This window comes from Panthera onca, chromosome C2 (assembly GCF_046562875.1).
Source record: "Panthera onca isolate mPanOnc1 chromosome C2, mPanOnc1 haplotype 2, whole genome shotgun sequence".
Lineage (NCBI taxonomy): Eukaryota > Metazoa > Chordata > Mammalia > Carnivora > Felidae > Panthera > Panthera onca.
The window spans coordinates 109122671-109144489 of NC_138347.1; the positions used below are offsets into that span (position 1 = coordinate 109122671).

At 39.7% G+C, this 21819-nt stretch overlaps 1 protein-coding gene and 1 long non-coding RNA gene across 8 annotated transcripts in view; one reads left to right on the forward strand and one right to left on the reverse strand.

The window, feature by feature from the left end:
* The window catches only part of PLCH1 (phospholipase C eta 1), a 218498-nt gene that overhangs the window by 16762 nt on the left and 179917 nt on the right, over nt 1–21819 (forward strand). For 6 of the 7 annotated variants that reach the window (XM_078432223.1, XM_078432225.1, XM_078432227.1 and 3 more), the window contains exon 2: nt 15660–15776. In XM_078432223.1, the coding sequence (XP_078288349.1) occupies nt 15698–15776 (79 nt within the window). In that variant the 5' untranslated portion in view covers nt 15660–15697. Of the gene's footprint in view, nt 1–13442; nt 13512–15659; nt 15777–21819 lie in introns of all 7 variants that reach the window. The other variant, XM_078432224.1, reaches the window with a different exon arrangement.
* On the reverse strand, nt 3752–15543 carry LOC132683285 (uncharacterized). Its single transcript, XR_009612147.2, has 3 exons — nt 15269–15543; nt 14753–14852; nt 3752–3892 (listed from the first exon to the last, which is right to left on the reverse strand). It is a non-coding gene; the product is annotated as an uncharacterized LOC132683285 (long non-coding RNA).

Below are 21819 nucleotides of genomic sequence, written 5' to 3' on the forward strand. Positions count from 1 at the left end.
GATGGAAGGTCTTAGAAACAAAACATGATGAAGAGCAAAGAAAGGGAAAAAATTGTAAGTTAAGGCACATACTATATAAAATAATAGTGTCTTCAGTGGGAAGTAGATAAAATAAATGACATACGTTGGAGAAGTAAAAGGAGTTAGTATCTTAGAAAGTTCCTGCATGGTTTTGGAGGAAGTTAAAGGTACTGGTTAAATTTAGATTTCAGTTAGTGAAGTGTGCATGTTAAAATTTCTAAGGCAACAACTAAAAATTAGTAAAAGACTGAACAACTTTCTAGCTAATGGGGAAAGTTGAAATGAGGAAAAAAATAAATTTTGAGGTCAAAACAGTGGAGAAAAGAGATATAGAATGAGTAAGACAAATAACAAGTACAAAATAAGGTATAGAAATAAATATAATTGTATCAGTAAGTATAATCTGAAGGAACCAAAGATTGTTACACTGGATGAAAAATGAATTCACTATTTACTCTTTATGAAAGACATGTCTGAAACATAAGGATACAGAGAAGTTAAATAGGGAATAGAGAAAGATGAATGGGTGATTACAAACCAAAAGAAAGCTTGCTATATTGACATCAGGCAAAATCGACTTTAAATGCCAAGAAAACATATTCAGAAACAAAAATGATCATACTGATTAAAAAGTTTCAACTCATCAGAGTGATAAACCTTTTAAAATTTTATTTTAATTGCAGTATAGTTAACATACAGCGTTAAAGTAGTTTCAGGTGTACAACATAGTGACTCCACAATTCTTTACATGACTCAGTGCTCATCACAATAAGTATATTCTTAATCCCCTTCACCTACTTCACTCACCGCCCCCCTCGCGCCCGCCCCCCTCGCGCCCCCCCCCCCCCCCCCCCAGCCTCTGGTAACCATCCATTCTCTATAATTAAGAGTCTGGTTTTTTTGTTGGTCTCTTTTGTTTTCCTTTGTTTGTTTTGTTTCTTAAATTCCACATATGAGTGAAATCATATGAGATTTGTCTTTCTTTGACTGACTTGGTCCATTTAGCACAGAATGGTAAACTTGTATGCTCAATATAAAGCAAAAATTGAGAGGACTGTAATGAGAAACATATACAGTTGACCCTTGAACAGGTTTCAACTACATACGGATTTTTTTCAGTAAGTGCAATATTATAAATGTATTTTCTTTTATGATTTTGTTAACATTTTCTTTTCTTTAGCTTACTTGATTGTAAGAATACACTATGTAATACATATAACACATGAAATATGTGTTAATCGACTATGTTACCTGTAAGACTATAGTTCAGCAGCAGGCTATTAGTTTTTGGGGGGAGTCAAAGTTATATATGGATTTTCAACTGTGTAGGGTGTTGACACCCTTAACTCCCACATTGTTCAAAGGTCAACTGTATTCCTACTGAGATTTTAATATATTTCCTTAGTACTTGATAAAGTGGGGAAAAGATCAGTGACCAAATACAAGATTTGAGCAGTATAGTTTGAATAAGTTTGAGTTGATAGATGTGAAGATCACTGTATCTCGAAACTGCAGAATACACATTTTTTTTCAAACACACATAGAATATTTATAAAAAGTGACTTCAAACTTTGACATCAGGCAAGCCTTAATAATTAGTAAATAATTGGCATCATCCAGACCAGATCTGTGACCACAATGCAATTAAGCTAGATGCTGACAAAAATATAACTATGAATAAGTATGGAAATATTTCAAAATGAACTTTGGATCAAAGAAGAAATTCTAATGGAAACCAGAAAATATTTTTAACTAGAGGAATACTATGGGTCAAGATTCAGGGTTGGGGAAAACAGCTAACGTATGTATAAATGCCTATATTAGAAAACCTGAAAGTTAACTAAATGTTGAAGTTAGAAAATTTGAAAAAAGGTGCAATATAGACTCAAAATAGAAAAGAGTAATAGTAATAATTTCATGTTAGTCAATGGAGAGGATTAATAATGACAAATTTTGGCTCATTTGTAAAAGCTAGTGATATTGATAAACATGTGAGATTGATTTGCATAGAAGAGAGCAGTACAAATAAACGTATTAGGAATGGAAAAGCAGATGTTTTAGGACTAAAAAGACTATATATTATGAGCTAATTTATGCTAAAACATTTGAAAGCTTAGAGTAAATGAGTTACTAAAGAAATATAACTTAACAAAACTAAATTAAAAAAAATAGAAAGGCTAAATCATCCTATAATTTTTATTTTACTTATGTTTTTTAAAGTTTGAGAGAGAGAAAACGTGCGCGCGCACACACACACACACACACACACACACACACACACGCACGCAGTGGAGGGGCAGAGGGAGAGAGAATCCCAACCATGCCTCTCGCTGTCAGCACAGAGCCTGACAAGGGGCTTGAATCCACAAACTGTGAGGTCATGACCCCAGCTGAAATCAAGTGTTCAATCCTAATCCAGGCTCCCCAATTCTGTATTTTTTTAAATAAAATAAGCCAGTAGCCAAAATTTTCTCCGTAAAGGAAGGTCTAGGCTTAGATGGGTTTATGGGCAAGTTTTACCAAACATTCAAGAAAAAGATAATTTCAAACTTGCATAAATCCTTCTAGGGGATAGAGATGCATATTATAAAGCTGTAGTCTCAATGCAAAAAAGTCTTGAGAACAATATTAAAAATGGAAATTATTATAGGCCAAACTTGGGAATATACCTGAAAAAATCATAAAACATGAGCAAACTAAATCATCAGTGTATTAAAAAGACAATACACACACGGGTGCCTGGGTGGCTCAGTTAACCGTCAGACTGTAGAATTTGGCTCGGGTCATGATCTCCTGGTTTGTGAGTACGAGGAGCCTGTTGCCACATCAGGCTATGCTCTGGCTGTGTGGAGCCTGCTTGGGATTCTCTCACTCTCTCTCTCTGCCCCTCCCCAGCTCGCTCTGTCTCTCAAAATAAAACAAAACAAAACCTAAATAAAATAAAGACAATATATTGTGAACAAATTGGATTCATCCTGGAATTGCAGGGTTGATTTAACATTAGAAAATTCATCATATTAACAAATTAATGGTGAAAGATCATATCACATGCAGAGAAAGTGTGTTAAAATGTTTAATGTCATGTCATCTAATTCAATTTCAATTAAGAAATTGAAATAGAAGGGAGCTTTCTTAATATGATAATTTACGAGGCGCCTGGGTGGCTCAGTTGGGTGAGCGTCCGACTTTGGCTCAGGTCGTGATCTCGCAGTTCGTGGGTTTGAACCCTGTGTTGAGCTCTGTGCTGACAGTCCAGAGCCTGGAGCCTGCTTCAGATTCTGTGTACTCCCTCCCCCCCCCCCCCCCACCCCTCCCCCGCTTATGCTCTGTCTCTCAAAAATAAACAAACATTTAAAAATATTTTTAAAAATATGATAATTTACAAAGACCCTACAACAAACATGACTGTTAATGGTGAAACATGGAAGTATTTTTTTCTTGTTAAGATCAGGATCCATTATTCTATGCAATATTGTTTTTCCTAGTTGATGTTTCATATCCTGCTTTTTTTTCATATAGTATGATATCATGAGCATTTTCCACACTCATTTACAGAGTCTTTGCAAACACAATTGTTAATATCTGTATGACCGTCAATGCTAACCCAATAGTTGGGTATTTAGAGTTCTGATTTTTCTGTGTCATGAAAAATGGTGCAGTGAACATTTTTATGTGTACATAAAATTTCTTTATTTTTTTCTGGTGTATTTCCAGAAGAGGAATTAGTGAAGTGAAAGGTAGGTACTTTGTCAAGTGCTGGATACATACCATATTTTAAGCCAGCCTTTTCTAATGAAGCATCCATGGGTCTTTGGAGGGTGCATTGTAGCTCATTGCTCAACTAGCTCAGAGCATTTTCAGCTCCTGATTGCTGTAAAGAAACAAAACACACCAGGAACTTAGGGTTTAGTGGTGTCCCCTTTGAGCCTAAAAAAATGAACAAAGTGCCCTTTTATTTCTTTCCCTTTCTGTACATAGTGGGGAGGGGGGCTAGCTATGGAATTAGGCTGTTTGTAGAGCCCTTTGACAACCAGTTTGGCAGTGCTTGAAAACCTGTGGGAAGTGGAGGAGGGAGCTTGTGAATGGGGGTGGGAGATGGATACAGGACAGTGACCTGCCAGCTGAGGAGTGGAGTGGGGCCTAGGCCCTCCGTGCCTCACCCAGGGTTCTGAACTGCTTTAAAGCCATCAGTTTGGGTTTGGTCCAGAGGAAGAAGAGCTCTGGCCCTCAAACCTCATCCCTGCACTGTGTAATTCTCGTAACTCAGAATTAGTGCAGAAATGCAAGAAGAGAAGCTTTCTTTGAAATCTTAGCTTTCAACTGGATTTGACTTGAATTCTGACCTTCTAGGGATGCCTGGGTACAGAAATTCCCAAATGTGTTGTCAAAGGCCATGTGGTGCTGGACAGTTTTGTGGTCTTTTCCCCTATGCCTTCCTGTTTCTTATTGTTTTATGAATAATGCTGTCAGAGCCTATTAATTATGTCTTTTATCTCTCAGCAAGGCTTAAAGAAAATCACTACTTCTCCATGTAAGTTCAATGCTATAGTATCTACTAGTGGAAATCAACTCTGCTTTCTCCGGGCTATTTTAATTTGTAATTTTAATTTATAATTTAACTTATAAATAAAGATACAGTTTGGGATAGTAGGGAGGAGTTGCCCATAATCCTTATTAATTCCTTTCCGACAACAGTTTATGCATTATATTTTGATTTTTGGCTATAGCGTTCTTCACTGTTGTTAGCAATTTGGAGAATACATGAGCTCCTCAAACAGTTTTCACATAATGGCTGGCTAGAAAATTTGGCCTTGGTGTTTCTGAACTTGGTCCAAGTAGTTCACTCAAATTTCATTGCAAAGAAACCTCCCACCATTTGATAGAGAACTGACACTTTACTTTGATCCCTTCCAATCTGTGTACTTCAAAGGCTCCCGGCTGCAGGGACAAGGTACGCATTTTTTTTTTTTTTTTTTTGAAGTAACATTTCATTTAGGCCTCGCCTCCTGCCGCCTGCCCTTCTTTGGCCCCTAGTGGAGTTGGATTGAGGGGTGGGAGTGAGAAGAATAAGTCTTACCTATCACGAGTAACACAGCCCTAGGCTCTTTCCACAGGAAGCTGAGTGTCAGGGATAGAACACTGCTGGACAGAGGATACGGACTAGACAGTGGATTTGGTGTCAGAGGACATAGGTTTGCAACCTGTTGTTTCCTATTAACTTCTTTGAACTCATGCTTCATGGTCCATGATTCATAGGGCTATTCTAAGTGTCAGTTTTTTTTTTAATGTTTATTTTTGAGAGAGAGAGAAAGAGAGCACAAGTTGGGGAGAGGGACAGAGAGAGGGAGACACAAGAATCTGAAGCAGGCTCCAGGCTCTGAACTGTCAACACAGAGCCGGATGCATGGCTTGAACTCACAAACTGGGAGATCGTGCCCTGAACTGAAGTCAGACGCTTAACTGACTGAGCAACCCAGGAGCCCCAGTGTCAGTTTTTTAAAAAAAGAAGATACAAATGGAAATATTGTAGAAACCATAAAGGGATTTGCAAATAATATCCTGTTAAGAAAGAATGGGAGGAATGGGAGTAGGAACGTCAGTTTTGACGGAAGAGGGGTGTCAAAGGAGAACGGGCTGTAGCAGTAGCGGTTGCAGTAGGTGAAGAGGTAGAGGAGGCAGTCTGCATATAGCAGACCAACCCCTCTACTTAAGGAAAACGAAGCGCAACAACGGGGAACGAGCTAGAGAGTGTTACGGTAAGCGAAATAAGCTAAGCGAGTAAGTCAAAGAGAAGACAAATACCATATGATCTCACACATATGTGGAATTTAAGAAACAAAACAAATGATCAGAGAACAAAAGAGACAAAAAAAACAGACTCTTAACTGTAGAGACTCTTAACTACAGAGAACAAACAAATGGTTACCAGAGGGGAGGGCGTTGGGGGATGGGTGAAATAGGTGAAATAGGTGATGGGGATGACGAGTATACTTATCTTTTTTAATAAATATATTTATTTTGGGGAGAGCACAAGCAGGGGAGGGGCAAAGAGAGGGAGACAGAGGATCTGAAGCAGGCTCTGCACTGACAGGCTAACAGCGGCAAGCCCGATGTGGGGCTCAAACTCACCACAAGATCATGACCTGAGCTGAAGTTGGACGCTTAACAGCCACCCAGGAGCGCCAAGAGTATACTTATCTTGATGAGCCCTGAGTAATATATGAAATTGTTCAATCACTATATTGTACACCCATAACAAATTTAACATTGTATGTTAACTGTACTGGAATTAAAAAAAAATTATGTATGTGTAAGAGTGTGTGTGTGTGTGTGTGTGTGTGTGTGTGTAGTGTTCCCTCCACCCTGCAAAGTTCTCTCTCAAAGATTTTGTCTTTTGATTCCTTTAGCACAATGTTAGAACTCTGGTTTCCATGTATAAACTTGAATAATTTATCTTTTATTAAGCCATTTAAATGACTTGAATAGATTTGTAGTGTTTCATAAAACTCATGTTAAAGCACTGATACGGGTTTGCCACACATTTAAAAAATGCTGAGGTTTGAGGTGGGGCACCTGGGTGGCTCAGTCAGTTAAGCCTTACGACTCTTGATTTCCGCTCAGGTCATGATCTCACAGTGCATGAGTTTGAGCCCTGCATAGGGCTCTGTGCTGACAGTGCGGAGCCTGCTTGGGATAGTCTCTCTCCCTCTCTCTCAAAATAAATAAACTAAAGAAAAAAAGAAGAATGATTAAAACAAGACAACCAAGAAAAACCACTAAGGGAATTCTAAAGCTAAAGAGAAAGTTTCAGGTTTTGCTGTGCTTCATACACCTTCAAAGGGTGTGAGGGGGTCCTTTGCTACCAGAACAAAGGACTTAAATGCAGTGTTACCTCTAAGGAAATCCCAAGAAAATACAGAATTCTATTTTGAAACTCAGGACCAGTTAAAAACAACTTGCCCAAGGTCTCCCCTGAGTCATTGTTAGAGATGAAACTAGACTAGAGAGCTCATAACTGCCAGGTGGGTTGTCTACATTTTGCTTTGCTGACAGGTTTCACCCATCAAGACCCTTTGGCTGCAAGTGATAGCTCAACTCCATGTGGCTTAAACAAAGCTAAACAAAAAAGGGAATGTACTGGCTCATTTAACTAAAAAGTTGGGGGATGGATCCAATAGGACTTAGTTTCTTCCCATTCTTCTGGGTTGGATTATGCAGATTGTACCTTTGTAGGGACAAGATGGCTGCCAGGAACTTTAGGTTTTGAGGGCTCACAACTTTAAGTCTAACAGAAAAGTTTCTTTTCTCCAACAGTTCAAACAGAAATCTATGCCTGACTCTCGGTGGTCTGAAAAGATGTGCACCTCCTGTACTGTGGTCTGGAGGGTGCAGGTCTCTGAGTTGACAGGCCTAAACCACATGCGCACCTGGGTCAGGGGATAAGCTGACATTAGCTAAGTCTATGGACATAAAGGAGTTTCCTAGAGGAAAGCCAGAGGAAGGAGGGTTGGGTACGACAACCAGCAGATGCCTGCCACTCTGGAGCTTTTCCTGAGGGGACTTTAGTTCAGTTGAGTACTTGTTTGTATGAAGGATTTCTTTTTAATTTGGAGGGTGCTAAAAGCAATCCCCCTCCCCCCTTTTTTAAATTTAAAGTCTAGTCAGTTAATGTGTAGTGCAATATTGGTTTCAGGAGTAGAATTCACTGATTCGTCACTTATAACACCCAGTGCTCATCACAACACCTGCCTTCCTTACTTGGTACCCATCTAGCCCATCCCCTACCCACCTGCCTCCATCAACCTTCAGTTTGTTCCCTATGGTTGAATCTCTTGTGGTTTGTTTCATCTCTTCTTTCCCCTCCTCCCTTCCCATGTGTTCATCTGTTTTGTTTCTTAAATTCCACATATGAGTGAAATCATATGGTATTTGTCTTTCTACAATTGACTTATTTAGCTTAGCCTAATACATTCTAGCTCCATCCATGTCATTGCATGGCAAGATTCCATTCTTTTTTTTTTTTTAACATTTATTTATTTTTGAGAGAGAGCATGAGCAGGGGAGGGGCAGAGAGAGGGAGACACAGAATCCAAAGCAGGCTGTAGGCTCTGAGCTGTCAGCACAGAGCCTGATGTGGGAGTTGAACCCATGAACTGTGAGATCATGACTTGAACTGAAGTTGCACACTTAACTGACTGAGCCACCCAGGTGCCCCAAGATTTCATTCTTTTTGATGGCCGAGTAATATTCCAGTGTATAGTAAAACCTTGGATTATGAGTAACTTGTTCTGTGGGTGTTCCACAAGATGAACAAACATTTCTTTCTTTAAAAAATTTTTTTTTAATGTTTATTTATTGTTGAAAGACAGAGAGAGGCAGAGCGTGAGCAGGGGAGGGGCAGAGAGAGAGGGAGACACAGAATCTGAAACAGGCTCCAGACTCTGAGCTGTCAGCACAGAGCCCGACACTGAGCTCGAGCTCATAAACCACGAGATCATGACCTGAGCTGAGATCATGACCTGAGCCGAAGTCAATGCTTAACCAACTGAGCCACCTGCGTGCCCCGATCAGCAAACATTTCTAATAAATTTTAACTCATTAAACGAGTGATGTCTTGCAATACAATTTGTATGTGATGCTGGATGTCACATGATCACAACTGAGCCAATGGTTCTTAAAATTTACTTTGATATAGAAGTGCTTTGAATTACAGGCATGTTTCCGGAATGAATTATGCTCAAAAAACCAAGGTTTATATATTTTTATATTTACCATATCTAAAAGCATTTTTAAACATCTTTGCTTTTTACTGAAAATACTTCCTGCTTTTCTTAAAGGGATTAATCCTAGGGGCACCTGGGTGGCTCAGTCGGTTGAGTGTCAGACTTCGGCTCAGGTCATGAACTCGCCATTTGTAAGTTCGAGCCCTGTGCTGACAGCTCAGAGCCTGGAGCCTGCTTCTGATTCTGTGTCTCCCTCTCTCTCTGCCCCCACCCCTGCTTGCACTCTGTGTCTCTCTCTGTGTCTCAAAAAGAAACAGTAAACAAAATTAAAAAAAAAAAAGGTGTCATCCTAGAATTTCTGTTTTCTTTGTTGGTGGTGTCCTGCTATAGTTTTCTGATTGTCCTATGGTTTGACATTGGCAGTTTTAGTCATGAACCTACAGATGAAATGGCAAAAATGAATAAATGTAGAATGATTATAAAAGATACTAATCATAAAGCAAACTTAGGAGTATTTAAACTTTGTGAATGTTTATCAGCGCCTCTGACACATGTATCCTCTCTGCATGCTTGTATGGCTTCTTTGATTTCTTATGGCTGCCTTATTTCTTATTGAGTTTTTGGATTGTGGGGGTCTTTGAGTAGAGTTGATTACAATTTCTTTCTCAAGTTACATTTATCTTGTAGAAATATATTTATTGATATGGCTAGAGTAAGTTACTAAGTAAGAAAAGTAGACTACAAAACAGGAGGATCTGATTTGTGTTTTAAAAAAAGAAAATAGGCCACAGTGTCCATGGCAGCTGTCTCTGGGTGGTGAGTGATATCACTATGTATGTTTTTTGAGCTTTTCTATGTGTTTAAAGCTCTAAAAATGGATAAAAACAGTTAAAGATAAATGCATTTATACAGCATTTCCTATAACTTTACCATCCACTAAAAAAAAAAAAATTATTAACCTTGTTCTGGAGGCAGAATCTGAAGCCAGTTTTAATAACAGTTACTTCCCTATACAATGTTTCTTAGTCATTGTAAGTTATTAATTTTGTGAATCATTGCAAGGATTGGGGATCTGTATGTTCTATTAAAGAGTTCTAAATGTAACATATATATTCCGTAAACTTCTTAGGAGGTGGAGTGAGCATTTTGTAAGTCCCAAAAGAAAGGTGAATCAGTTTTTTTTTTTTTTTTTTTAATGTTTATTTATTTTTGAGACAGAGAGAGACAGAGCATGAACAGGGGAGGGTCAGAGAGAGAGGGAGACACAGAATCTGAAACAGGCTCTGGGCTCCGAGCTGTCAGCACAGAGCCCGATGCAGGGCTTGAACCCACGGACCGTGAGATCATGACCTGGGCTGAAGTTGGACGCTCAACCGACTGAGCCACCCAGGCGCCCCAAGTTGAATCAGTTTTTTTTTTTTTTTAAATTTTTTTTTAATGTTTATTTATTTTTGAGACAGAGAGAGACAGAGCATGAATGGGGGAGGGTCAGAGAGAGGGAGACACAGAATCTGAAACAGGCTCCAGGCTCTGAGCTGTCAGCACAGAGCCTGATGCGGGGCTCGAACTCACGGACCGCGAGATCATGACCTGAGCCGAAGTCGGCCGCTTAACCGACTGAGCCACCCAGGCGCCCCTTGAATCAGTTTTTAAACATCTTTTGCTTTTGCTTGAAAATCGACCAAACAATTTCTTTTTTTTTTTAAATTTTTTTTAACGTTTATTTATTTTTGAGACAGAGAGAGACAGAGCGTGAACGGGGGAGGGTCAGAGAGAGGGAGACACAGAATCTGAAACAGGCTCCAGGCTCTGAGCTGTCAGCACAGAGCCCGACTCGGGGCTTGAACTCACGGACCGTGAGATCATGACCTGAGCCGAAGTCGGCTGCTTAACAGGCTGAGCCACCCAGACGCCCCTCGACCAAACAATTTCAAATTGAGTACATGGTGCAGTGAAGTACACCTCTGATGTAATCGAAATTGTTTTTTTTTGAAAAATCAATGAAAGTATATTTTAGTAGATATTTTCACATATCGTGTTCACAAAAATGGGACCATGAAACACTCAAGAGATCCTTGCTTTGAGACTCCTGAGGCTGGGTTTCCTGCCAGCTTTATCTAACAGCTATGCTATTCTGCAAATTATTCATCCTTTCTGGGCCTCAGATTTTTTTTCTGCCTTCAACATGAGAGGTTTATCTTAGCTGATTTCTAAGGTTTCTTTCAGTTGCTTCCCCTTAGTGAGCACTTGGCCCTGGGATCTTTTAAATCTGATCTAAACCAAGATTGAGTTTGTTGCACAACTCTCTCTTTCTCTGCCCCAGCCCTACTAACTCCATTATCTCCATCTCCATCATCTCTAGATTTTGAAATCATTTGCTCTGATTCTAGAGGCCAGAGTGAGCCCTTTCTTCCTTCAGTCTTCAACAAGTAGGAATCCAGGAAATGGGGCATATAAGGAAGGCATCGTTAATGTTTACTAAGGGCTTGCAGTGTGCATTGCCCGGGTCGGGCACCCAGTGGCAGCTTACAGTCTTCTATCCTTCAGCAGCAAGCGGATGCCAGGAGAGGTAAGATGTGTAAGCAATTAACCAAAGTAAGGAGGCTTACAGCCTGGAAGCCATAGGGTTCAATTACTTAGACTTTTGTGCTCTAGCTCAACCGTGTATATTCTCTGAGCCTCTTCTTCCTAAAAACACCCACCCAGAAGAGTTTCTTCAAGGAGGAGAGATAATACACGTGAAGAATGATTTTTAGCTTTGGATGCACTTTGAAATCACCTGTGGAGTGATACCTAAGTCCCACCCCTAGAGATTCTGATATAATTGGTCTAGGGTGTGGCCTGGGATCTGGGATTCTAAGGTTTCCCAAGAGATTGATTCTAATGTGTAGTCAAGGTTGAGACCCTATGATGTAAATAAAGCCTTATCACAGGAACTGTGATAAGGTACTCAATAACTGGTACTTAGTAAGTGGTGCAGCCACTCTGGAAAACAGTGTGGAGTTTCCTCAAAAAATTAAAAGCAGCATTACCCTACAGCCCAGTAATTGCACTACTAGGAAGTTATCCAAAGGATACAGCAGTGCTGATTCGAAGGGACACATGCACCCCAATGTTTATAGCAGAGCTATCAACAATAGCCAAATTATGGAAAGATCCCAAATGTCCATCAGCTGATGAATGGATAAAGAAGATGTGGTAGATATATACAATGGAATACTACTCGGTGATGAAAAGGAATGAAATCTTGCCATCTGCAACAACATGAAATGAACTGGAGGGTATTATGCTAAATTAAGCCAGTCAGAAAAAGACAGATACCATGATTTCACTCATATGTGGAATTTGAGAAACTGAACAGACAACAATAGGGGAAGGGGAGGGAAGTGACAGAAAAATAAGATAAAAACAGAGAAGGAGGCAAACCATAAGAGACTCTTAAATACAGAGAACAAACTGAGGGTTGATGGGGGTGGGTAAAATGGGTGATGGGCATTGAGGAGGGCACTTGTTGGGATGAACACTGGGTGTTATATGTAAGTGATGAATCACTGGAATCTACTCCTGAAGCCAAGACTATACTATATGTTAGCTAACTTGAAAATTAAAAAAATTTTTTTTTTTTGGTACGTAGTAGGTACTCAACAACTGGTAGCTAGGATTATGGCAGTTCAGTGTCTGAGAGAGTTTCAGGTAAATTGGAGGGGGAGATCCTGGGGGTATTTCAGGAAAGCAGTGTTTTTTTTAACCAGCCCTTAAAGAAAAGGGCAGTGATTATAGTGTGAGTAAAAAGATCAAGTTGGAAAGATGGGTCCGTAGAGGACTGGTGATCAAATATCTCTATTACATACATCTGTGGGAATTTGTATTTCTGTCCTCAAAGAGTTGAAGGTCTCAGTCCTCACTGAATGTATCTGAGGATGTTACCTATATTCATTATATATTGCTGTATGATAAATTACCCAAATCTTAGTGTCTTAAGGCAACAATAATTATTAGCTTTCATTGTTATTGTGGGTCAGAAATATAGATGGGATACAGAGGAGATGGCTTGTCTCTGTACCTCTGTCTCTGGGGCTTCATCTAGAATACTTGAAGGGGTTAGAATGGTCAATAGATTCATTGATGTTGGCTGTTGGCTGAGGGCCTAGCTGGTGCTGTCAGTTGGAACACTCATATCTGGGCTTCCTTACAACATGGTGCCTTGGTTCTCAGGGTGAACATTCTGAGAGCCAAGGCAGAAGCTGTATCCTTTTTATGATGTAGTTTTGGAACCAATTACACAGCATCAATTACAGCTGAGTTTGCTAGAAATGAATCACTGAATGCAGGCCATATTCAAAGGAAGGCGAATTAGATTCTACCATTTGAAGAGAGGGAGAAATGTACAAGAATTTATAGGACATATTTAAAAACCACCAAAAAATTAATTTAAAAAAATAAAAAAAATCAAAACCACTGCATTACGTAACAGTCTAGTTCTTTATAGCCTGTCATGGCTAGAATCTTGGGCTTGGAATCTGAAGATATGATTTCAAATCCCACCGCCACCTTTTCCTAGCAGCATGGGTGAATCACTTGTGCTAACACCCTCTTCTTTCCTTCTTTCATCTGGTTAAGAGGACGCCAAGTGAGAGTCAGGTATGTGCATGTGTTTTGCTAACTATATACAAATGCACATTGTTCTTTCACCTTCAGATGCCTCTAAACTTCCTTGGATTGAGGACGAATAGGGCAAAAGAATGACACAGGAAACCACAAAATCAAGTGAGTAAGGAAAAATTAGCATCAATACAGACAGGATTCTCTTTAATTCCATGTACCTCAAAATATTTCTAATATGAATAAACAATACATTTTTTTAAGAAAATGGGTACTACTGATAATCCTAAAAGTTATTTCCAGTTCTTTCAAAGTGGTATTATTAAAATATAAATGTCTTTGGGGGCACCTGGGTGGCTTAGTTGGTTAAGCATCTGACTCTTGATTTAGGCTCAGGTCATGATCTCACAGTTCATGGGTTCGAGCCCTGCATCAGGCTCTGTGCTGATGGTGCAGAGTTTGCTTAGGATCCTGTCTCTCCCCCTCTCTCTTTATCCCTCCCCTGTTTGTGCTCTCTCTCTCAAAATAAATAAATAAATTTAAGTAAAATTTCATGTATGTATTGTATATATACATACATATGTAAATACATAGGAAAAGAACTGGAATGATACACACCAAACAAAGGTGTTTATTCCAAGAGAGGGATGTGAAATGAGGGAAGCGGGGTTTTTTAAATTTTGAAAAATTTTTGATGAATTTGTGTTGACATTAAAAAAATTAAATGCATACAAACACATTATTTATATAACTAAAGTATTTATTTAATGCTTATTTTGAGAGAGTGAGCATGTGAGTGGAGGAGGGGCAAAGAGAGAGAGCGAGAGAGAATCCCAAGCAGGCTCCACACTATCAGCACAGAGCCCGATGTGAGCTCTCACACAAATCGTGAGATCATGACCTGAGCTGTAATCAAAAGTCAGACGGTTAACCAACTGTGCTACCCAGGCACCCCTAAAAATAGTTTTTAAGAGGAGAGCTCTTTGTAGTATTCACTTGGATTGGAGGAGGACATTGTCTCCAATAATCAGTTGTTTTCTGTCATATTTTACAATGGGATCCACAGGTGGTTTTAGCTTGGAGTGGTGGGACTCATCTTCAGCCTGAGGGAGTAGGGGCGGCACGCAGCCAGACTTAGCCAGGTGGGGATAAGGCAGGAAGTAGGCGTTGAGGCATGGAGCCAGAAGAAAGGATAGGTAGGAGTCAGATAAGATTGCTATTAGAGAGGGTTAAGAATGGGCCTTTGAGCCAAGGAGAAGTTTTAGGGACTTTCACCAGTTGTTCCATTGATGAATAGACAAAGCTCTGATGATTTATTTTTTTCACTGGGTGGCTGACTTCATCCTGGAGTATCTTTACAAAACTCTAGATTGTTCTACTAGGACAGATAACAAATTGTTTCCCACCTGTGGGTTTTCCTTCATGCCAGCCCTGCTTGGTGTTGCCTGGCCTTATTCTGTGACCAGAAAAGAAGCTGGAATTCTGAAAAGTTGCTTTAGCCAAATCCTGTGAACAAAGGGGGCCTTGTTCAGGGTTATGCACATCAGCTTTTGGAGGAGTTTAATTCATCAGCTCAAATCTCTGCTTTTCAAGCCCTTGCTCCAGTTAGCATTGTGTTTCTCTGTGGAGGGGAAAGCCTCACATGGGGGCAGGCAACACTGCTTGTTCACCCTGCTTGAGGCCTGTGCCCAGCTCTACTTACACCAATAAGTTCAGTGTGGGTTGATCCAGACCTTAATGGTACTGAATGCACCACCAGTGAATCCCAAAGGAGGCAGGCTTTGTTACTGTGTTTAGCTTATCCATTGCTCCATGGACACTGTTAATTTCTAAGATTTCTGTGGATTGATTGCATAGTCTACAGAGTGGTACTGACACAAAATTCACCAACTGGTAATGACAGTCACCCTCCTGTTACTCACCTCCCTCCTGCAGATGAAATTTCCTGAGAAGTTACCAGCATTGGCTGGGTTGAGTCCTGGTCAAATATGGGCAAGGCCTAGAGCCCATAAACTAGTCCTGAAACTTATTCCCAAATGGTAGATTTATTTTCCCTTGAGACAGCAATAACTTTGCACCCTGAAAAGTGCTATTTGAAAAAGCTCCCGTTTTCGTGCGTTAAATGATGTTCTACCCTCTGGGAAGGCTTGTGGGGAATTTCTCAGGACGTACGGGACTCTGCTTCCATGTGTGGAGAAGTTGTGTGCTGCATGTGTTGCCTCATAATGCTGGGTAACTGATGCATTGTGTTACCGGGGTGAGCGTGTGGCTGCCATTTTCTTCATTTTTGTCTCATTCTGTGTCCCTTGACAGCAATTTGGTTTTGATGCTGTGCCAGAAATCTTCTGACAATGAGCTACTGGAACTTGGAGAAAAGAAACTGTGTGCAGTACCGCAGGCATTTTCTGGTGGACAACAGTGTGTTTCACGGTGAGCTGCCTTTTATGTTTATGGAGTTGGATCTTTTGTTTTGTTTCCGACAGCACTTTTATTCTAGCACTCTGGATGCAAATATGGCGTCATTGTTGGGTTGAATCAAGAGCTTGAGTTAACTTGTTGAGGGATGATTTGCCTGAGAAGCCCCAGAGGACTTACTCCCTACAGGTGTAGGCAATGTGCCCATCTCAATAACTATAATGCTGTTATCACTTTTTTCTTTACAAATTAGTTTATATCAGTGCCTTTCCTCTTTTATGCTGCCAACTCCAGTAATACCTCTTTCTGATGTTTGAAATTCCGGGAGGCTAGACACATAGTAAGTGTTCAGTTAATATATGTGGATCACCAGTCCGTGCTCCTTACCAGCGTGGTGTGTGTCACACTCTCAGGCCACCTATAAAAATAGAACAGAGCCATTCACAGCACTTGCTTATCAGGATCAGGATTACTGCAGCCACAAGTCGGAGAGTAATCAATATTAGTCATTTTCCTGGCAAACTAAGATGAATTGCCTTTACCCTGCTGGTGCGTTTGTTTTGTGATATATAGTCAGGGATAAGCTCTGTCAATCCTGCTATCAGGATACCCTTGAGGGAAATTTATTTAAGAGTCAAAGATTTCCATGTGGCCAGTATTTTGGGAGTAATCTTCATCAAAAGCCAGGGGCATCGTAGAGGGTAGAGAGAAATTTCCCAGGGATCAGAATGCTGTTTGTATAACATCCTGTAATCTAAATCTAGGCTGCCTTCAACTTACCAAGTTTAGTTTTTCTTCCCCTACTCGATGACAGACTTATGCTTTTTTATTGCTTTCAGTTTAAGATAAACTTAGCTTACTTACTTCAGAGGTTATTAAAGTACTTCGGAGGTTACAATGCTTGTTTCACATTTATTATGCTACCTTACTATAGGACTATACGAGGTAAGTAGTACTTTATTTTACATGTCAAGAAAGAGATGAAATGACTGGCCCAAGTTGATCTAGTTAATTATTAGCAAGGTCAGAAGTAAAATTCCTGCCTCCACCTTTCCAGACTGGCTCTCCTGGCCTTGCAGTGGTGAATGCGGGGCCCTTAGCAAAGGAGACAGGGGAGCTGTGACCTTATACAGTGACCGGGACACTGAGTTCTGCTTTGTTTTTCTGTGACCTTCATCTAAGGGTTCCGTTCACTGCTTCAGCATTTGCTGTGGGGTATTTTCTGTCACAATTTTCTTACAGGTAATAAAAAAAAAGAATAAATATGATAACTGAAGCACCACAAGAGTTAGAAGAACTAGCTTTATTTTTTCAAGTTTTATTTTGTGCCCGATCAGACAAAGTTTAGAGTTAAATGCCGCCAGACAGTATTTTAGAATGCCTTTGTCCAGAGATCTCAAAGGCTATAACAATTTAAAACAATTTTCTATGTATTTTTATAGTTGTATTACCACTTCGTGTATTACAGTATTGCAGATACTTACTGAGGGCTTGATGAACATGGTCATACTTAATTCTTCGGACAACTTTGTAATAATTATTATTCATCCCATTTTATAACTAGGAAACAGGCTTGGGGAAAATTGTGAAGTGGTGATCTTTCAAACTCTGATCTTTCTAACTCCAAAACACCATTATTTCTTTTCTTCCAGGCTGCAGTCGCCATTTCAGTAGAGAAATGAGCACTCAGAGGCTTAAGTTCCATTCAGCAGTATCGGCTCTGCTATTAACTAGCATTTTGATGATCTGGGGCAAATGATATAATCCTTCAAGATCTCCCTTCTGTCCCCTGTGAAATGAACATGCTGGTCTTGATTTTCAGTTTCTTTCTAGTTCTAATATCTGGGATTCTACTGAAGTATTTCTGAGAATAAAAAAAAATTGCTGTATTTTGTGAGCTACCTTTCCCACTAAACATGAGATACACAAGGGGGCAGTAGAATACTTAAAATAAGAATTGGTTCCTTACATTTAAGAATTCCTCTTTTGAAAGGATTTAGGGATCTTAGATCTACCCAAGATTAAAAAGATTAAGGCCAGTTAGAATTATGATTCTGTTCATTTATAATAAAGCAGTAGCTTTAAGTGTTTCTGATAGTGTAAAGTATCATTTTGGATTTCTCTGCGTAAGGATATTTATCAGGAAAGAATCATGCCTCTACTCTTCCTCTTTACCTCTGTGAACATGAATATCTGTTAAGACATGAACTTCTTTAACTTAATGGAGAGTTGTGAGGAGTTTTTGTATATTTTAAGGCAAGGGACCACTAATGATAGTATCTTTGTAGAGGATTTCAGAACATCTCTGAGAGAAGAGAGATGGCAGGACATGTTGAGTCAAAAATACCAGATTTCTTTTGGAAGGGGCTTCTGGAATATGGGATGAGTAGTTGGATGCTTTTTGCTTAATAGCTTGGCTTCACATGGTCTATGTTGATAGTTCTCCTCATGTAACCAAATCATTCAAAACAAAAGGAAACAAAATCTCTTCCATTATAAACAGAAAAGAACCACTTCCTCTGCAAGATACTCGACTTCTAGACTGTATAGACTTGGCTGTGCAAATTGTGCTGGCCAGACACTTTACATACAGATTTACATGGTGGTCAGGAGAAAAGAGCTACATTAGAATGAGAACTATATGAGCTACAATGCTCAACAAAAGTAAAAATAAAAAATGTAACATTCGTATACTGCTTCACAGTTCATAAAGCATATTCATAGTCTCATTTTCTGAGTATGGAGGTAGTATGTTCTCATTGGAAACAATTTGGAGGGTTACCTACAATCCCACAGCCCAAAGAGAAACACTGTTAATAGTCTGTTTCTGTCCAGTGTTTTATCTTCTCTTTTCTCTGCAACAATCCTGATGGTAGGAATGAATATCTGGAAAAGTTAGGAAATGGTGTATATTGGCTGACAAAAATGACCTGGTTGAACTGACATAATTCTATGTTCAGTGATGAGAGGGGTCCTGATAGGAATTATAAAAAGCTGTTTTTGTATTTCTCACTCATCTGTCCTTTGCCCAGATTTCTAGGGAATCTATTGAATCTAAAGGGTTTGTATACCTATTAAAGATGCCCCAGTAGCTGAGGTTTTTCTGTACTTGGCTTTTATGCACCTGATGTTTGAAATAGAAAAAAAAACAAAACAAAACTTGGCAAAGAATGATTTGTGTAATATGAATCTTATTTCTTTCTAATTTAAAAAATTTAAAAAAATTTAATTTAAAAAATTAAAAATTTTTTAATTTAAAAAATTAAAATTTTTAAAATTTTTTAACGTTTATTTATTTTTGAGACAGAGAGAGACAGAGCATGAACGGGGAAGGGTCAGAGAGAGGGAGACACAGAATCTGAAACAGGCTCCAGGCTCCGAGCTGTCAGCACAGAGCCCGACGCGGGGCTCGAACTCACGGACCGCGAGATCATGACCTGAGCCGAAGTCGGACGCCTAACTGACTGAGCCACCCAGGCGCCCCTAAAAAAATTTTAATTTAAAAAATTAAAAAAAATTTTTAATTCTTGAGAGAGACACAGCATGAGTGGGGGGTGGGGGGGTGAACAGACTGAGAGAGGGACACAGAATCCAAAGCAGGCTCCAGGCTCTGAGCTGTCAGCACAGAGCCCGATGTGGGGCTCCAACTCACCAGCCGCCAGATCATGACCTGAGCCGAAGTCAGATGCTCAACTGATGGAGCCGCCCAGGCATCCCTGTATGAATCTGATTTTAATAGGTTCTAGTTTTATTAATTATTCTTACTTGAAAATTACACTCTCAGCTGTTTCTCTTGGTTGCAACGAATTATAGCTTTTTTTTTTTTTTTTTTTTTTTCCTGACCTGGGACAGATTCTTAAACCAATAATCAGTGTATTTGCAATTAATATATATAATTTTTATGCACATAAGTTTTTTCCCACACATTTGAGTTCCTTAATAGAATAAATTTAGAGGTGACTTAACTTTTGTTTTCATGAACTGCTAATTATAATTGTGATGTTGGAAAGAATTATTAATTGCTTTCATTTTAGTTATGTTATCACCCCAACTTATAATGAATGAAGTTTATTTCTGTTGCTATCATGTTTTATAAATGTTTCTGAATGATCATCACAAATCTAGAGTAGAAAGGTTGTTTTTTTTTTAAGTTTCTTTATTTCTGAGAGAGAGAGAGAGAGAGAGAGAGAGAGAGAGAATGAGTGGGGGAGGAGCAGAGAGAGGGAGACACAGAATCCAAAGCAGGCTCCAGGCTCTGAGCTGTCAGCACAGAGCCTGATGTGGGGCTCAAACTCGCGAACTGTGAGATCATGACCTGAACCGAAGTTGGACGCTCAACCCACTGAGCCACCCGGGTGCCCCTAGAGTAGGAAGGTTTTAAACCGAATTATGAGTCGTCTTCCTACCTAGATAAAGTGAAGAATAGTTCTCTTATTAAATGTGGAATTTGTCTTTTCAAAAATTGCTCTCTATGTACTTTTACTTTGCCTCAAGAAACCTTCTAATACAACTAATTAATTTAATTAATTTAATGAATTAATTTTATGTATTATTAATTTTATCATTAATTTAATGTTTATCTAACCTCCCTTCCTGGCCAGAGGCCTACTCAGTAAGTTTAAAAACTTAACTACCAGTTTATGAAAGAAAGTAAGCTGGGATGGGATCCTGGAGATTAGCTCTGTTTCCAGTTTCACTACCAACTTGTGTTGTGTTTGTCACCTAGGGGATCCTCAGTTTCTCTCTCTTTCTAAAATGAGGGTTTTGCCAGATTGCAAAGTTCCCTCTAGCAGTAATGCTTGAGGTCTCTGTGTAGTCAGGCATCAGAAAGTGTGTATGGTGAATGAGAGCATCCTATAGGCCAGGATGTGGGAAGGAAAGTCTGGCAAGATCCTGATTAAGAGGCGGTAAGAATCTCTTTTGACTGCTAACTCTGTAGTTAGCTTTGTACTGGCAGAAACTTACATTTCCCTTCAGGGAGAACGGATGTGTGTGCATGTGTGTGTGTGCATGTGCTGGGCTCATGAGTTCCTCCTAACCATGGAGAGACCACTACTTAGGACAGATAAGCAAGCTTTCAGGACAGACATCATTATATTAAAAAAAGAAGAGTGGAGAAGTTCCCTCCCCCTACACTGGCATTCCATCTTTTCTGGAAAAAGAAGGAAGAATGCCAGATCCTACCTGCTGTATATAAAAGGAGAATGAAATTATGCAGAAGTGAATTAGGGTTCTCATTAATTAGGCCATTTTATTAACAAGTTATGACTTCAGCAGCCTGCCTGCTTTAGGGAGGTGGGGACATCACTAGATTTTATATTAGTGTCATTACTGAGCTAAAGCCTAGCTTTTCCATCCGAGGATTGTATAAACATGTTCTAGGTCCAGAAAATACCAGTGCACATAGAATTACTATTAATGCAGTGACAGTCAAGATTTTGTGAGCATCATTAAAATCGAAAGTATGATCTCTTGGAGGCACCTGGATGGCTCCGTTGGTAGAGCATGTGACTCTTGATCTTGGGGTCATGAGTTTGAGTCCCACGTTGGGCACAGAGATTACTTAAAAAAAGAAGTATTGTCTCTTGGAGACTTACACTGCATGCAAAAAATATCAAACACAAGTTGAGAGAAAGGGTGGGAATAAACGAAGGTTGGCCAAATGGGAGAAAATGTATTGAGTTCTAAATTTTATAAATTGCAATAGAAGTAATTCTGGAAGTAGATCCTCTTTAGCCCTCTCCTCAAGTCTCCCCTTCCCCTCCCTCACCCCCTGTCCCCAAAGGATCTGCCATTATGGCAGAAAGCATCGAATGAAGCATTCTTTCAGGTGTATGATGTTCTGGTGCACCTTGCAAATATGCCAGAGGCAGTGAAGGCTTAGGCAAAGGCAGGCATGGCCTGTCTTGTAGGGGCCTTGTATAGGGTCATGGCACCCTGTAGGGCCAGCCCTCCAGCTGGGTCACTTTGGGTGAGTTGTTCCCTGTGGGATAGACTTTCCATGCCAGCAAAATGCTGTGATTTAGGACAAATGACTTCTAAATGTCTAAGTGCTTGG